A 19212-nucleotide genomic window follows, 5' to 3' on the forward strand; every position below is an offset into this window, starting at 1 on the left:
AACTCGGTATATCTTCGCAAGTTGTGTTAAAGATGGAAAGACTTGCTGTACCATGGGCGATGTGCACAGATGGTCAACAATTGCGTCAGGCTTCAAATTCATCTGCTTCAAGATGGACTCCTTAGCGTACGTAGTGAAGTGTGTCCACTGATTCACTGCGTCAGACGATACATCGCGCTGATCGGGTTTCTGTAGAAAGTGTGCTGCCAGTGTTTTCACTGCATTGGTGCCATAATCAGGTGATTGTTCAGTTTGAAGCCGATGAGGATCAAAAATGCCAAATTGCGACAGAATACCGATGTCGTCGGATGGGAATCGCTTCTCCAAATTGCTGACCAATGCGTTGATGTATTTTTCACGGATCTGCTCTTTCAAATATTTTTCGTCATCGGCGCGCTCTTTCACTACGATGTCAGACTTCTCGAGATTTGTGATGAATTGTGGCAATTTCTGTAAATTGTCCGCATCTACTGACTTCATCTTTTGTATAGTAGAAATCGTGGACGTCACCAGCGGTTTTAGTTGACTATATTCGAATTCCCGCGCCTGGAACGCTTTGGAAAGACGACTGACGTGGGGCAGCAAATCACACAACAGCAACATTGTTGCAATAAATCGGTAACTGGATAAGAGGTGAAAAAAACCGACAGCTTTCACGTCACCACGTTCTTCTCCCTCTCGTTCCAAACTGACCAGGATACTGACATAGCTTTCTTTCAGTCTAGTTGTCGACATCTCGATACTTAGCCACCGAGTTGAAGACGGTTAGATGGGCTTCAAAACTTTTTCTCCTAGTGCTGTTTGAACTGCATGCAGGCCAGCCATACGTACTGCACTGTTGTCATAGTAGTCGTACAACTGCCGTAGAATTGTGTGGAATTTCTTAACAAATGGAACTGCGTTAGCTGCTTGACACGACGCAAGTTGGAGGCGGTGAGCGGAACAGTGAATGCCGATAGCAGTAGTTGCGAATTCCTGGAGTTTCTTCACAACACCGTTATTTTTTCCGGTCATTACTGCTGCGGCATCAGTGCCAATCCCAACGAGCTGGTGAGCATTAAGTTGTTTGCCTTCAATGTACTCGGCTACATGTCCGGCGATCGTTGATGCATTGAGAGTGACGGTAGATGACGGCTGTGTGATGTCACTTGACTTCAACGGTTCTATCATTTTAAGAAATCTGACACACAGTTGCCCAGATTCATTCAAAAAACGACAGTTCAAAGTTAATTGTTCACTAACGCTGACGTCCGTCGTTTCGTCCAACATGATAGCAAAATACTAAATCGGTAACTGGATAAGAGGTGAAAAAAACCGACAGCTTTCACGTCACCACGTTCTTCTCCCTCTCGTTCCAAACTGACCAGGATACTGACATAGCTTTCTTTCAGTCTAGTTGTCGACATCTCGATACTTAGCCACCGAGTTGAAGACGGTTAGATGGGCTTCAAAACTTTTTCTCCTAGTGCTGTTTGAACTGCATGCAGGCCAGCCATACGTACTGCACTGTTGTCATAGTAGTCGTACAACTGCCGTAGAATTGTGTGGAATTTCTTAACAAATGGAACTGCGTTAGCTGCTTGACACGACGCAAGTTGGAGGCGGTGAGCGGAACAGTGAATGCCGATAGCAGTAGTTGCGAATTCCTGGAGTTTCTTCACAACACCGTTACACACAGTTGCCCAGATTCATTCAAAAAACGACAGTTCAAAGTTAATTGTTCACTAACGCTGACGTCCGTCGTTTCGTCCAACATGATAGCAAAATACTCTGATTTCTTCAGTTGCTCAATAGTACTTTCTTCAATTGTGGATGATAATATTGCTAACATTTCTTGGATTGACTTGTCGCTGCAATACGTTGCATTCTTGCTGACTCGTAGATTTTCCTTCACTGACAAACCGAGTTGTGAAAGTAGATCTAGTACTGGCTCGAAGTTTGTTGTGTGCGGGATACGTTGTTTCGCCAGGAAATATAAAACGGTGAAGGCCGATGTGATGGCGTCTCTGTTGACTTCAGGTTGAATGATTTCCCCAATGTTTTGACTAGCAGCGGCTGTCAACTCACGTTTCGTGGCATCTCGATGACCTGTTGTCTGTTCGTGCTCCTTGACAGTGCACAGTCTGATACGTCTGGATGGGGTTTTATTCCATGTATCTCGATCGTATGGACACATGTTGTACTTCTGACACAATTTGCAGTACATTCCCTCGCCAGGAATAAAATAAAGCCAGTCACGACCTCTGACCCACTCGTTTCGAAAACTTGAAGCTTGTTTACGCCGAGTAGGAGTCACAGATTTTTCACTGGCATCGTCGACTTTAGACTTTTTCTGCACTGGAAATTTGTTTTCGTCTTGGTCGACATTCTTGCGTTTACTCGAGGTTATATATTTCAGCATAGTGTAAAGATCAGCGTAATAGATTGCATCGGTAGATAAACAGTGTACTCTCGTGCTAGACAGTGGAGGTTCTGATGATGTATGTTTCGTCTAACTTTTATGCACAGCATTTCATTTGCTGGCATTTTCACAGCTCGAATTTTTACTTCAATCACAGTGAAGTTTTAAATTCACGTGATCAGTCAGTCTCGACTTGGTGTGATCAAAAACTCAACGACCGGCAATCAACGTTTCACACTTCCATTGTTTGAATGACAGCCCACAAGTAGCGGCGAGCTCTGATCACTTGTCCTGGTAAAGGCGTGATATTTTTGCCGTCAGAACAATCACCGATCGCTAAAGAGGTGTCGAAACACCATAATAGAGAGTATAGCAACCCTATTCATTGATTTGGTCTTAACCAAAATCTAGACACCGGACGTCTGCAACGTGATCGCGTACCACCCAACCCAACATAAATGCGTACATTTCCAGTAAACAATAGTGCCGGTCGGCAACTTTTTGTGCCGGCTTTTTTATTCGAGTGCCGGACGACACCGTCCGGCGTGGGCAGAACCCTGATGCTGTATGTGACTGACACACATCCCCCGCCATTCTTCTATAAGACATTTATTTTCTAAAAATTTATCTTTTGTTTAAACTATGTGGATGGCGAAATAAATAAATAAATAAACTGTTTTGTTGCATTTCAGATGATATCATTAAACAAAACAAAAAACAGAAAAAGAAGATAACTGTTGCAATTGGAAGAGGAGGTGCAACAGGAGCAAGAGGTGGTGCAACAAGAACAAGAGGTGGTGCAACAAGAACAAGAGGTGGTGCAACAAGAGCAAGAGGTGGTGCAACAAGAACAAGAGGTGGTGCAACAAGAACAAGAGGTGGAGTCCGATTGCAAACACAAGGAAAAACAAAGACATTTAGAACAAATCTTATTAAAGGAAGACAAAATGTTCAAGGAAAAGGTATTCAGGGGAGAGGTGGCAGAAGAGGACGTGGTGGTAATATACGATCGAACATTCCCCTGAAGAGACAATCACAGAGTGTTGGACAACAACTACAAGGCAATATTAAGGTACCGGTACATACAAACTGCTTGAACATATACCATGAGTATTCTAATTTAGGAAATTACTGTGCAGTACCACTCAACATTTGTTATTCACATGTGAAACCACTTTAACAGATTCTACAGCGATCATTTCTATACATATGTTGTGTTATTTTAGTCTGGGCTTTCTTAACAGTCTCATACCATACATAGTGACATTTGTGTTACCTGTTGTGCCATTTTAGTCAGGGCTTTCTTAACAGTCTCATTCCAATACATAGTGGCACTTGTGTTGCCTGTTGTGCCATTTTATTCAGGGCTTTCTTAACAGTCTCATACCATACATACCGGTAGTGACACTTGTGTTACCTGTTGTGCCATTTTAGTCAGGGCTTTCTTTAACAGTCTCATACCATGCATAGTGACACTTGTGTTACCTGTTGTGCCATTTAAGTCAGGGCTTTCTTAACAGTCTCATACCATACATAGTGACACTTGTGTTACCTGTTGTGCCATTTTAGTCAGGGCTTTCTTAACAGTCTCATTCCAATACATAGTGGCACTTGTGTTGCCTGTTGTGCCATTTTATTCAGGGCTTTCTTAACAGTCTCATACCATACATACCGGTAGTGACACTTGTGTTACCTGTTGTGCCATTTTAGTCAGGGCTTTCTTTAACAGTCTCATACCATGCATAGTGACACTTGTGTTACCTGTTGTGCCATTTAAGTCAGGGCTTTCTTAACAGTCTCATACCATACATAGTGACACTTGTGTTACCTGTTGTGCCATTTTAGTCAGGGCTTTCTTAACAGTCTCATACCATACATAGTGACACTTGTTACCTGTTGTGCCATTTTAGTCAGGGCTTTCTTAACAGTCTCATACCATACATAGTGACACTTGTGTTACCTATTGTGCCATTTTAGTCTGGGCTTTCTTAACAGTCTCATACCATACATAGTGACACTTGTGTTACCTGTTGTGCCATTTTAGTCTGGGCTTTCTTAACAGTTTCATACCATACATAGTGGTACTTGTGGTTACCTGTTGTGCCATTTTAATCAGGGCTTTCTTAACAGTCTCATACCATACATAGTGACACTTGTGTTACCTATTGTGCCATTTTAGTCAGGGCTTTCTTAACAGTCTTATACCATGCATAGTGACACTTGTGTTACCTGTTGTGCCATTTAAGTCAGGGCTTTCTTAACAGTCTCATACCATACATAGTGACACTTGTGTTGCCTATTGTGCCATTTTAGTCTGGGCTTTCTTAACAGTCTCATACCATGCATAGTGACACTTGTGTTACCTGTTGTGCCATTTTAGTCTGGGCTTTCTTAACAGTCTCATACCATACATAGTGACACTTGTGTTACCTATTGTGCCATTTTAGTCTGGGCTTTCTTAACAGTCTCATACCATACATAGTGACACTTGTGTTACCTGTTGTGCCATTTTAGTCTGGGCTTTCTTAACAGTTTCATACCATACATAGTGGTACTTGTGGTTACCTGTTGTGCCATTTTAATCAGGGCTTTCTTAACAGTCTCATACCATACATAGTGACACTTGTGTTACCTATTGTGCCATTTTAGTCTGGGCTTTCTTAACACTCTCATACCATACATAGTGACACTTGTGTTACCTGTTGTGCCATTTTAGTCTGGCCTTTCTTAACAGTTTCATACCATACATAGTGGTACTTGTGGTTACCTGTTGTGCCATTTTAATCAGGGCTTTCTTAACAGTCTCATACCATACATAGTGACACTTGTGTTACCTATTGTGCCATTTTAGTCAGGACTTTTCTAACAGTCTCATACCATACATAGTGACACTTGTGTTACCTGTTGTGCCATTTTAGTCAGGGCTTTCTTAACAGTCTCATACCATATATAGTGGCACTTGTGTTGCCTGTTGTGCCATTTTAGTCAGGGCTTTCTTAACAGTCTCATACCATACATAGTGACACTTGTGTTACCTGTTGTGCCATTTTAGTCAGGGCTTTCTTAACAGTCTCATACCATATATACCGTAAAAACCCGCAAATAAGCGCCACCTTCAATTAAGAGCCACTCAGTGAAAATTTGTTACATTTGACCCTCCATTAAGAGCCACCAAGAGTTGAGTGGTTTTGTCAATAAGAACCCAGAAATAAGTGCCAGCCACCCGGTTGTTTACAATCAGGCAGACACCGAGCTAATCGTGCTTCACTTCCACCTGCATTGTTTATTGCCCCACAGTAGGTGTGAGACAAATAAAGATTATCCCCATAACTTGCCTGATGTCCTGTGTAATTGAGAACGGAAGAATGATAGACGAAAGAAATGCACTGAGAGCGTGAATGTGACTGTCAACTTGTCCATTTTATATTTCTGACACACAATCGACCAATTCACAAACTATTCTTAGTAACTACTAGTATGTTTTTTTGCCGAAACACCGAAGGACACGTTGAGATATTCATTGTCAATGTTGTCTTTATAACCAAGTAAAGAACGTCACGATTTTAGAACGCCTTTATCGGAAAATCGGAGGTATCGAAAATACATTCTCACAGACGGACCGGAACAGGAAGTCAGCAGAAAACAAAAGATTTTTTCCTTAGCGTGAGGGGAATTTGGTTAGCGTGGGGGAAAACAGAGGTCCGGTCATGGCAACGTTTGAGGGATCGTGACGTAGCTCCGACTGTGAGAATGTAATGATTACGCAGCCCACTCTCGCTGATCGTGATTTGGGGTTATTTTTTGCATTTTATTTGAGACGTTCATTTTTGGATGATTCGAGACAAAATGTTCAGGGAAGTAACAAAATAACTGGCATTAGTTTGGAGAGGACTCTCTTGCCGAAAATAATCAAAATTGAAGTCGAATGGATTAGTTCCACAAACTTGTGCGATCAACTTGTCTTACAGCAAAGTGAAGTCTACGTGACCCGCCTGACCCAAATATTTAAATTAGCTATTTGTGAGAATTGAAAATAATCTGAACTTGTACCAATCAGAAAATGCCTTGTAACAGGCCTGGGCTTTCGTGAATGATTTCGTCTCTCCGATTGGTCACAGGAAATTATTTTTAATACATGTAATTGTTACTTTCTCGGTATCGTTTCGTATTTGGTTGTATAGGGGTGGGGCTATAGTTTAACCCTGTTTGCGTGGACTGTGAAGTACGTGAATATCATTATAAGCTGGCTTGATTATGAAACAGGAAATATAAACCAAAGCTGTACTGTCAGACGTCTAGCAATTAAAACAATGCCCAAGTACCCAAGCTGTACAAATCTATAGAAAAACGTGTTTTTATTTATTGTTTTTGCCATAAATACAAGTGATTGGGCATCATTTTTATCATTCGTTCCATGCTTCCTTTGCAAGTATGTCCTCTCCTGTCGCTGCTGGTCAGATCAATTCTATCCGAAACTATTTTATATTGTCACCAAATCAACCACCACGCCAGCCACAGCCACGCAAGTTATTCCCAGTTTTCAAGAAAAAAGTTTGCCGTACCAAACTTGGTAAACAATTGTACAAGTGATTCGAGTGTTGGGTCAGACACTGAGAGTGCTACCAAATCCGACTTCAGGCATCGCTACGCATTGTCAGTGAAACGTGACTTCAGGCATTGCTACACATTGTCGATGAAACGTCGAATCGTCGTATTTATTTGACATTTGTTATTCCCATAACAGTATTTTTACAGAATAAATTAATTGCAATGATACATCATTAATAATTACTTGTCTGTTTTGGTTGTGTGTGTGTTTGCCTATCCCCTTCCCTATTTCACAATGAAAAAGTTTGATGACCCTGGTTTAAGAGCCACTGGCTACAGGGTTGTCAACATGTTACCTCAAATAAGCACCACCCAGAAATGAAAGTGTTACAAAGTGGCTCTTATTTGAGGGTTTTTACGGTAGTGGCACTTGTGTTGCCTGTTGTGCCATTTTAGTCAGGGCTTTCTTAACAGTCTCATCCCAATACATAGTGGCACTTGTGTTGCCTGTTGTGCCATTTTATTCAGGGCTTTCTTAACAGTCTCATACCATACATACCGGTAGTGACACTTGTGTTACCTGTTGTGCCATTTTAGTCAGGGCTTTCTTTAACAGTCTCATACCATGCATAGTGACACTTGTGTTACCTGTTGTGCCATTTAAGTCAGGGCTTTCTTAACAGTCTCATACCATACATAGTGACACTTGTGTTACCTGTTGTGCCATTTTAGTCAGGGCTTTCTTAACAGTCTCATACCATACATAGTGACACTTGTGTTACCTGTTGTGCCATTTTAGTCAGGGCTTTCTTAACAGTCTCATACCATACAAAGTGACACTTGTGTTACCTATTGTGCCATTTTAGTCTGGGCTTTCTTAACAGTCTCATACCATACATAGTGACACTTGTGTTACCTGTTGTGCCATTTTAGTCTGGGCTTTCTTAACAGTTTCATACCATACATAGTGGTACTTGTGGTTACCTGTTGTGCCATTTTAATCAGGGCTTTCTTAACAGTCTCATACCATACATAGTGACACTTGTGTTACCTATTGTGCCATTTTAGTCAGGGCTTTCTTAACAGTCTCATACCATGCATAGTGACACTTGTGTTACCTGTTGTGCCATTTAAGTCAGGGCTTTCTTAACAGTCTCATACCATACATAGTGACACTTGTGTTGCCTATTGTGCCATTTTAGTCTGGGCTTTCTTAACAGTCTCATACCATGCATAGTGACACTTGTGTTACCTGTTGTGCCATTTTAGTCAGGGCTTTCTTAACAGTCTCATACCATACATAGTGACACTTGTGTTACCTATTGTGCCATTTTAGTCTGGGCTTTCTTAACAGTCTCATACCATACATAGTGACACTTGTGTTACCTGTTGTGCCATTTTAGTCTGGGCTTTCTTAACAGTTTCATACCATACATAGTGGTACTTGTGGTTACCTGTTGTGCCATTTTAATCAGGGCTTTCTTAACAGTCTCATACCATACATAGTGACACTTGTGTTACCTATTGTGCCATTTTAGTCTGGGCTTTCTTAACACTCTCATACCATACATAGTGACACTTGTGTTACCTGTTGTGCCATTTTAGTCTGGGCTTTCTTAACAGTTTCATACCATACATAGTGGTACTTGTGGTTACCTGTTGTGCCATTTTAATCAGGGCTTTCTTAACAGTCTCATACCATACATAGTGACACTTGTGTTACCTATTGTGCCATTTTAGTCAGGACTTTTCTAACAGTCTCATACCATACATAGTGACACTTGTGTTACCTGTTGTGCCATTTTAGTCAGGGCTTTCTTAACAGTCTCATACCATATATAGTGGCACTTGTGTTGCCTGTTGTGCCATTTTAGTCAGGGCTTTCTTAACAGTCTCATACCATACATAGTGACACTTGTGTTACCTGTTGTGCCATTTTAGTCAGGGCTTTCTTAACAGTCTCATACCATATATACCGTAAAAACCCGCAAATAAGCGCCACCTTCAATTAAGAGCCACTCAGTGAAAATTTGTTACATTTGACCCTCCATTAAGAGCCACCAAGAGTTGAGTGGTTTTGTCAATAAGAACCCAGAAATAAGTGCCAGCCACCCGGTTGTTTACAATCAGGCAGACACCGAGCTAATCGTGCTTCACTTCCACCTGCATTGTTTATTGCCCCACAGTAGGTGTGAGACAAATAAAGATTATCCCCATAACTTGCCTGATGTCCTGTGTAATTGAGATCGGAAGAATGATAGACGAAAGAAATGCACTGAGAGCGTGAATGTGACTGTCAACTTGTCCATTTTATATTTCTGACACACAATCGACCAATTCACAAACTATTCTTAGTAACTACTAGTATGTTTTTTTGCCGAAACACCGAAGGACACGTTGAGATATTCATTGTCAATGTTGTCTTTATAACCAAGTAAAGAACGTCACGATTTTAGAACGCCTTTATCGGAAAATCGGAGGTATCGAAAATACATTCTCACTGACGGACCGGAACAGGAAGTCAGCAGAAAACAAAAGATTTTTTCCTTAGCGTGGGGGGAATTTGGTTAGCGTGGGGGAAAACAGAGGTCCGGTCATGGCAACGTTTGAGGGATCGTGACGTAGCTCCGACTGTGAGAATGTAATGATTACGCAGCCCACTCTCGCTGATCGTGATTTGGGGTTATTTTTTGCATTTTATTTGAGACGTTCGTTTTTGGATGATTCGAGACAAAATGTTCAGGGAAGTAACAAAATAACTGGCATTAGTTTGGAGAGGACTCTCTTGCCGAAAATAATCAAAATTGAAGTCGAATGGATTAGTTCCACAAACTTGTGCGATCAACTTGTCTTACAGCAAAGTGAAGTCTACGTGACCCGCCTGACCCAAATATTTAAATTAGCTATTTGTGAGAATTGAAAATAATCTGAACTTGTACCAATCAGAAAATGCCTTGTAACAGGCCTGGGCTTTCGTGAATGATTTCGTCTCTCCGATTGGTCACAGGAAATTATTTTTAATACATGTAATTGTTACTTTCTCGGTATCGTTTCGTATTTGGTTGTATAGGGGTGGGGCTATAGTTTGACCCTGTTTGCGTGGACTGTGAAGTACGTGAATATCATTATAAGCTGGCTTGATTATGAAACAGAAAATATAAACCAAAGCTGTACTGTCAGACGTCTAGCAATTAAAACAATGCCCAAGTACCCAAGCTGTACAAATCTATAGAAAAACGTGTTTTTATTTATTGTTTTTGCCATAAATACAAGTGATTGGGCATCATTTTTATCATTCGTTCCATGCTTCCTTTGCAAGTATGTCCTCTCCTGTCGCTGCTGGTCAGATCAATTCTATCCGAAACTATTTTATATTGTCACCAAATCAACCACCACGCCAGCCACAGCCACGCAAGTTATTCCCAGTTTTCAAGAAAAAAGTTTGCCGTACCAAACTTGGTAAACAATTGTACAAGTGATTCGAGTGTTGGGTCAGACACTGAGAGTGCTACCAAATCCGACTTCAGGCATCGCTACGCATTGTCAGTGAAACGTGACTTCAGGCATTGCTACACATTGTCGATGAAACGTCGAATCGTCGTATTTATTTGACATTTGTTATTCCCATAACAGTATTTTTACAGAATAAATTAATTGCAATGATACATCATTAATAATTACTTGTCTGTTTTGGTTGTGTGTGTGTTTGCCTATCCCCTTCCCTATTTCACAATGAAAAAGTTTGATGACCCTGGTTTAAGAGCCACTGGCTACAGGGTTGTCAACATGTTACCTCAAATAAGCACCACCCAGAAATGAAAGTGTTACAAAGTGGCTCTTATTTGAGGGTTTTTACGGTAGTGGCACTTGTGTTGCCTGTTGTGCCATTTTAGTCAGGGCTTTCTTAACAGTCTCATACCATACATAGTGGCACTTGTGTTACCTGTTGTGCCATTTTAGTCAGGGCTTTCTTAACAGTCTTATACCATATATAGTGGCACTTGTGTTACCTGTTGTGCCATTTTAGTCAGGGCTTTCTTAACAGTCTCATACCATACATAGTGACACTTGTGTTACCTGTTGTGCCATTTTAGTCAGGGCTTTCTTAACAGTCTCATACCATGCATAGTGACACTTGTGTTGCCTATTGTGCCATTTTAGTCTGGGCTTTCTTAACAGTCTCATACCATACATAGTGACACTTGTGTTACCTGTTGTGCCATTTTAGTCTGGGCTTTCTTAACAGTTTCATACCATACATAGTGGTACTTGTGGTTACCTGTTGTGCCATTTTAATCAGGGCTTTCTTAACAGTCTCATACCATACATAGTGACACTTGTGTTGCCTGTTGTGCCATTTTAGTCAGGACTTTCTTAACAGTCTCATACCATACATAGTGACACTTGTGTTACCTGTTGTGCAATTTTAGTCAGGACTTTTCTAACAGTCTCATACCATACATAGTGACACTTGTGTTACCTGTTGTGCCATTTTAGTCAGGGCTTTCTCAGTGTTCTCCCCAGAAAAATGTATTAGAGTGGCGGCTAATTTGCATATAATTTACATATCATTAGCATTTGTCTGAAGATAAAGAAAACAATAATGACAGGCTTGCATGGATGAAAATGTGTCTTTATTTTTTAACAAATTTATGTAGAAGATTAAATGAATCTGCTGCTGTGTGATTTCTATGTAATGTTGATTTTTCGGACTTTCATGGAAGCCCAGTGATCTGCAGCTTTTGAGAACGCCGTGATTTTCTTTGCTTCCCACTTCTATTAAATGACATGGCCTTCTTGTGCATCTCCGAGTGTGCGTGTTTATCGATAGCATATTTCGTAATAGTTATACATGGCATAGAATTCCATACCAAAGAACTATTTCTGGATGTTTTTAAGTTGAATTTTCCACATATGTGTCACAGCATTCCTAAAAGATAAGAAATAGGAGCGAATCAATACTTGTATTTAAAAAATATCGTCACGATCAACACGAAAATAAACAAATTGCCGCCATTTTGAAAAGTCGCTAAACTTAAAAATTGCCACGATAAACTTTACCCAACTATTTCAAAACACAATACTAGTATTAGTTACTTTGATAAATCGTAGCCAACAATTTTTGAACTTCCAGAAAGAAGGTCGTTTCCAAAAAAATGTTTCGACGATCGGCAAAAAATGAAGCCATACAAAAATTTACTAAACTAGGTCAAAACTCGCTTCCAAGTAAAACGCTACAAATAAATACTTTTTTTACCTTTGCCATCGGATGTTTCTCTCAGCCACGTATATTTTGTTGTCCATTGTGCATCAAATCTAGAGTTTATTTTTTTGCACTTCTCGTTGTAACATCATCTTGGACACGTTTAGTACCACTGCCGACAGGGGTACCGGTGACCGCGTTGCTGGTGGGTTTATCGCTCGCAACCAGGGGCCCAGCAGGGCGTTCTACGCGGAACCACAACGTAATATTTCTGCTGTTTGACATCGTTGCTTCTTCCAGCCAAATATGCTACTGAGAAAATACTCGCTATTACCCCAATTAAATAGGGCGAAAGTGTTTATTGTCGAAGTACGAAGCTGTATTAGTCCATTGTCTTTGCGTAATCACTGACATGTTTCCATTCACACCTGATTTGGCTCACAGTACCGGACGCTGATGACGCTGACTAACAGATTCGCACGTGTATTAACAAGCTAAAACAAAGAGTAACAGGAAATGCCACAGAGTAGCGGGCAATCTCTCAGAGTAGCGGCATAAATAATGGAGTAGCGGCCCCGCTACGCTAAAACGCTTTGGGGAGAACACTGCTTTCTTAACAGTCCCATACCATACATAGTGACACTTGTGTTACCTGTTGTGCAATTTTAGTCAGGACTTTTCTAACAGTCTCATACCATACATAGTGACACTTGTGTTACCTGTTGTGCCATTTTAGTTAGGGCTTTCTTAACAGTCTCATACCATACATAGTGACACTTGTGTTACCTGTTGTGCCATTTTAGTCAGGGCTTTCTTAACAGTCTCATACCATATATAGTGACACTTGTGTTACCTGTTGTGTCATTTTAGTCAGGGCTTTCTTAACAGTCTCATACCATATATAGTGGCACTTGTGTTGCCTGTTGTGCCATTTTAGTCAGGACTTTCTTAACAGTCTCATACCATATATAGTGGCACTTGTGTTACCTGTTGTGCCATTTTAGTCAGGGCTTTCTTAACAGTCTCATATCATATATAGTGGCACTTGTGGTGCCTGTTGTGCCATTTTAGTCAGGACTTTCTTAACAGTCTCATACCATATATAGTGGCACTTGTGTTACCTGTTGTGCCATTTTAGTCAGGGCTTTCTTAACAGTCTCATATCATATATAGTGGCACTTGTGGTGCCTGTTGTGCCATTTTAGTCAGAACTTTCTTAACAGTCTCATACCATATATAGTGGCACTTGTGTTACCTGTTGTGCCATTTTAGTCAGGACTTTCTTAACAGTCTCATACCATACATAGTGACACTTGTGTTACCTGTTGTGCCATTTTAGTCAGGGCTTTCTTAACAGTCTCATACCATACATAGTGACACTTGTGTTACCTGTTGTGCCATTTTAGTCAGGGCTTTCTTAACAGTCTCATATCATATATAGTGGCACTTGTGTTACCTGTTGTGCCATTTTAGTCTGGGCTTTCTTAACAGTCTCATACCATATATAGTGGCACTTGTGTTACCTGTTGTGCCATTTTAGTCAGGGCTTTCTTAACAGTCTCATATCATATATAGTGGCACTTGTGGTGCCTGTTGTGCCATTTTAGTCAGGACTTTCTTAACAGTCTCATACCATATATAGTGGCACTTGTGTTACCTGTTGTGCCATTTTAGTCAGGACTTTCTTAACAGTCTCATACCATACATAGTGACACTTGTGTTACCTGTTGTGCCATTTTAGTCAGGGCTTTCTTAACAGTCTCATACCATACATAGTGACACTTGTGTTACCTGTTGTGCCATTTTAGTCAGGGCTTTCTTAACAGTCTCATACCATATATAGTGGCACTTGTGTTGCCTGTTGTGCCATTTTAGTCAGGACTTTCTTAACAGTCTCATACCATACATAGTGACACTTGTGTTACCTGTTGTGCCATTTTAGTCAGGGCTTTCTTAATAGTCTCATACCATACATAGTGGCACTTGTGTTACCTGTTGTGCCATTTTAGTCTGGGCTTTCTTAACAGTCTCATACCATATATAGTGGCACTTGTGTTACCTGTTGTGCCATTTTAGTCAGGGCTTTCTTAACAGTCTCATACCATATATAGTGGCACTTGTGTTGCCTGTTGTGCCATTTTAGTCAGGGCTTTCTTAACAGTCTCATACCATACATAGTGGCACTTGTGTTACCTGTTGTGCCATTTTAGTCAGGGCTTTCTTAACAGTCTCATACCATATATAGTGGCACTTGTGTTACCTGTTGTGCCATTTTAGTCAGGGCTTTCTTAACAGTCTCATACCATACATAGTGACACTTGTGTTACCTGTTGTGCCATTTTAGTCAGGGCTTTCTTAACAGTCTCATACCATGCATAGTGACACTTGTGTTGCCTATTGTGCCATTTTAGTCTGGGTTTTCTTAACAGTCTCATACCATACATAGTGACACTTGTGTTACCTGTTGTGCCATTTTAGTCTGGGCTTTCTTAACAGTTTCATACCATACATAGTGGTACTTGTGGTTACCTGTTGTGCCATTTTAATCAGGGCTTTCTTAACAGTCTCATACCATACATAGTGACACTTGTGTTGCCTGTTGTGCCATTTTAGTCAGGACTTTCTTAACAGTCTCATACCATACATAGTGACACTTGTGTTACCTGTTGTGCAATTTTAGTCAGGACTTTTCTAACAGTCTCATACCATACATAGTGACACTTGTGTTACCTGTTGTGCCATTTTAGTCAGGGCTTTCTTAACAGTCTCATACCATACATAGTGACACTTGTGTTACCTGTTGTGCCATTTTAGTCAGGGCTTTCTTAACAGTCTCATACCATACATAGTGGCACTTGTGTTACCTGTTGTGCAATTTTAGTCATGACTTTTCTAACAGTCTCATACCATACATAGTGGCACTTGTGTTACCTGTTGTGCCATTTTAGTCAGGGCTTTCTTAACAGTCTCATACCATATATAGTGACACTTGTGTTACCTGTTGTGCCATTTTAGTCAGGACTTTTCTAACAGTCTCATACCATACATAGTGACACTTGTGTTACCTGTTGTGCCATTTTAGTTAGGGCTTTCTTAACAGTCTCATACCATACATAGTGACACTTGTGTTACCTGTTGTGCCATTTTAGTCAGGGCTTTCTTAACAGTCTCATACCATATATAGTGACACTTGTGTTACCTGTTGTGCCATTTTAGTCAGGGCTTTCTTAACAGTCTCATACCATATATAGTGGCACTTGTGTTGCCTGTTGTGCCATTTTAGTCAGGACTTTCTTAACAGTCTCATACCATATATAGTGGCACTTGTGTTACCTGTTGTGCCATTTTAGTCAGGACTTTCTTAACAGTCTCATACCATATATAGTGGCACTTGTGTTACCTGTTGTGCCATTTTAGTCAGGGCTTTCTTAACAGTCTCATATCATATATAGTGGCACTTGTGGTGCCTGTTGTGCCATTTTAGTCAGGACTTTCTTAACAGTCTCATACCATATATAGTGGCACTTGTGTTACCTGTTGTGCCATTTTAGTCAGGACTTTCTTAACAGTCTCATACCATACATAGTGACACTTGTGTTACCTGTTGTGCCATTTTAGTCAGGGCTTTCTTAACAGTCTCATACCATACATAGTGACACTTGTGTTACCTGTTGTGCCATTTTAGTCAGGGCTTTCTTAACAGTCTCATATCATATATAGTGGCACTTGTGTTACCTGTTGTGCCATTTTAGTCTGGGCTTTCTTAACAGTCTCATACTATATATAGTGGCACTTGTGTTACCTGTTGTGCCATTTTAGTCAGGGCTTTCTTAACAGTCTCATATCATATATAGTGGCACTTGTGGTGCCTGTTGTGCCATTTTAGTCAGGACTTTCTTAACAGTCTCATACCATATATAGTGGCACTTGTGTTACCTGTTGTGCCATTTTAGTCAGGACTTTCTTAACAGTCTCATACCATACATAGTGACACTTGTGTTACCTGTTGTGCCATTTTAGTCAGGGCTTTCTTAACAGTCTCATACCATACATAGTGACACTTGTGTTACCTGTTGTGCCATTTTAGTCAGGGCTTTCTTAACAGTCTCATACCATATATAGTGGCACTTGTGTTGCCTGTTGTGCCATTTTAGCCAGGACTTTCTTAACAGTCTCATACCATACATAGTGACACTTGTGTTACCTGTTGTGCCATTTTAGTCAGGGCTTTCTTAATAGTCTCATACCATACATAGTGGCACTTGTGTTACCTGTTGTGCCATTTTAGTCTGGGCTTTCTTAACAGTCTCATACCATATATAGTGGCACTTGTGTTACCTGTTGTGCCATTTTAGTCAGGGCTTTCTTAACAGTCTCATACCATATATAGTGGCACTTGTGTTGCCTGTTGTGCCATTTTAGTCAGGGCTTTCTTAACAGTCTCATACCATACATAGTGGCACTTGTGTTACCTGTTGTGCAATTTTAGTCAGGACTTTCTTAACAGTCTCATACCATACATAGTGACACTTGTGTTACCTGTTGTGCAATTTTAGTCAGGGCTTTCTTAACAGTCTCATACCATACATAGTGACACTTGTGTTACCTGTTGTGCCATTTTAGTCAGGGCTTTCTTAACAGTCTCATACCATGCATAGTGACACTTGTGTTGCCTATTGTGCCATTTTAGTCTGGGTTTTCTTAACAGTCTCATACCATACATAGTGACACTTGTGTTACCTGTTGTGCCATTTTAGTCTGGGCTTTCTTAACAGTTTCATACCATACATAGTGGTACTTGTGGTTACCTGTTGTGCCATTTTAATCAGGGCTTTCTTAACAGTCTCATACCATACATAGTGACACTTGTGTTGCCTGTTGTGCCATTTTAGTCAGGACTTTCTTAACAGTCTCATACCATACATAGTGACACTTGTGTTACCTGTTGTGCAATTTTAGTCAGGACTTTTCTAACAGTCTCATACCATACATAGTGACACTTGTGTTACCTGTTGTGCCATTTTAGTCAGGGCTTTCTTAACAGTCTCATACCATACATAGTGACACTTGTGTTACCTGTTGTGCCATTTTAGTCAGGGCTTTCTTAACAGTCTCATACCATACATAGTGGCACTTGTGTTACCTGTTGTGCAATTTTAGTCATGACTTTTCTAACAGTCTCATACCATACATAGTGGCACTTGTGTTACCTGTTGTGCCATTTTAGTCAGGGCTTTCTTAACAGTCTCATACCATATATAGTGACACTTGTGTTACCTGTTGTGCCATTTTAGTCAGGACTTTTCTAACAGTCTCATACCATACATAGTGACACTTGTGTTACCTGTTGTGCCATTTTAGTTAGGGCTTTCTTAACAGTCTCATACCATACATAGTGACACTTGTGTTACCTGTTGTGCCATTTTAGTCAGGGCTTTCTTAACAGTCTCATACCATATATAGTGACACTTGTGTTACCTGTTGTGCCATTTTAGTCAGGGCTTTCTTAACAGTCTCATACCATATATAGTGGCACTTGTGTTGCCTGTTGTGCCATTTTAGTCAGGACTTTCTTAACAGTCTCATACCATATATAGTGGCACTTGTGTTACCTGTTGTGCCATTTTAGTCAGGGCTTTCTTAACAGTCTCATATCATATATAGTGGCACTTGTGGTGCCTGTTGTGCCATTTTAGTCAGGACTTTCTTAACAGTCTCATACCATATATAGTGGCACTTGTGTTACCTGTTGTGCCATTTTAGTCAGGGCTTTCTTAACAGTCTCATATCATATATAGTGGCACTTGTGGTGCCTGTTGTGCCATTTTAGTCAGGACTTTCTTAACAGTCTCATACCATATATAGTGGCACTTGTGTTACCTGTTGTGCCATTTTAGTCAGGACTTTCTTAACAGTCTCATACCATACATAGTGACACTTGTGTTACCTGTTGTGCCATTTTAGTCAGGGCTTTCTTAACAGTCTCATACCATACATAGTGACACTTGTGTTACCTGTTGTGCCATTTTAGTCAGGGCTTTCTTAACAGTCTCATATCATATATAGTGGCACTTGTGTTACCTGTTGTGCCATTTTAGTCTGGGCTTTCTTAACAGTCTCATACTATATATAGTGGCACTTGTGTTACCTGTTGTGCCATTTTAGTCAGGGCTTTCTTAACAGTCTCATATCATATATAGTGGCACTTGTGGTGCCTGTTGTGCCATTTTAGTCAGGACTTTCTTAACAGTCTCATACCATATATAGTGGCACTTGTGTTACCTGTTGTGCCATTTTAGTCAGGACTTTCTTAACAGTCTCATACCATACATAGTGACACTTGTGTTACCTGTTGTGCCATTTTAGTCAGGGCTTTCTTAACAGTCTCATACCATACATAGTGACACTTGTGTTACCTGTTGTGCCATTTTAGTCAGGGCTTTCTTAACAGTCTCATACCATATATAGTGGCACTTGTGTTGCCTGTTGTGCCATTTTAGCCAGGACTTTCTTAACAGTCTCATACCATACATAGTGACACTTGTGTTACCTGTTGTGCCATTTTAGTCAGGGCTTTCTTAATAGTCTCATACCATACATAGTGGCACTTGTGTTACCTGTTGTGCCATTTTAGTCTGGGCTTTCTTAACAGTCTCATACCATATATAGTGGCACTTGTGTTACCTGTTGTGCCATTTTAGTCAGGGCTTTCTTAACAGTCTCATACCATATATAGTGGCACTTGTGTTGCCTGTTGTGCCATTTTAGTCAGGGCTTTCTTAACAGTCTCATACCATACATAGTGGCACTTGTGTTACCTGTTGTGCCATTTTAGTCAGGGCTTTCTTAACAGTCTCATACCATATATAGTGGCACTTGTGTTACCTGTTGTGCCATTTTAGTCAGGGCTTTCTTAACAGTCTCATACCATACATAGTGACACTTGTGTTACCTGTTGTGCCATTTCAGTCAGGGCTTTCTTAACAGTCTCATACCATACATAGTGACACTTGTGTTACCTGTTGTGCCATTTTAGTCAGGGCTTTCTTAACAGTCTCAT

General features: G+C 40.5%; 1 protein-coding gene and 1 long non-coding RNA gene across 2 annotated transcripts in view; one reads left to right on the forward strand and one right to left on the reverse strand.

The window, feature by feature from the left end:
• Positions 1 to 19212, forward strand: part of LOC100370985 (uncharacterized) — a 51713-nt gene that overhangs the window by 17288 nt on the left and 15213 nt on the right. Inside the window, exon 2 of the mRNA XM_085502672.1 lies at positions 3094 to 3473. Within this exon, the coding sequence (XP_085358798.1) occupies positions 3094 to 3473 (380 nt within the window). The remainder of the gene's footprint in view (positions 1 to 3093; positions 3474 to 19212) is intronic.
• On the reverse strand, positions 11568 to 12292 carry LOC146750928 (uncharacterized). Its single transcript, XR_014930123.1, has 2 exons — positions 12207 to 12292; positions 11568 to 11879 (listed from the first exon to the last, which is right to left on the reverse strand). It is a non-coding gene; the product is annotated as an uncharacterized LOC146750928 (long non-coding RNA).

The sequence above is a fragment of the Saccoglossus kowalevskii genome, chromosome 1 (assembly GCF_978046115.1).
Source record: "Saccoglossus kowalevskii chromosome 1, keSacKowa6.1, whole genome shotgun sequence".
Taxonomy (NCBI): Eukaryota; Metazoa; Hemichordata; class Enteropneusta; family Harrimaniidae; genus Saccoglossus; species Saccoglossus kowalevskii.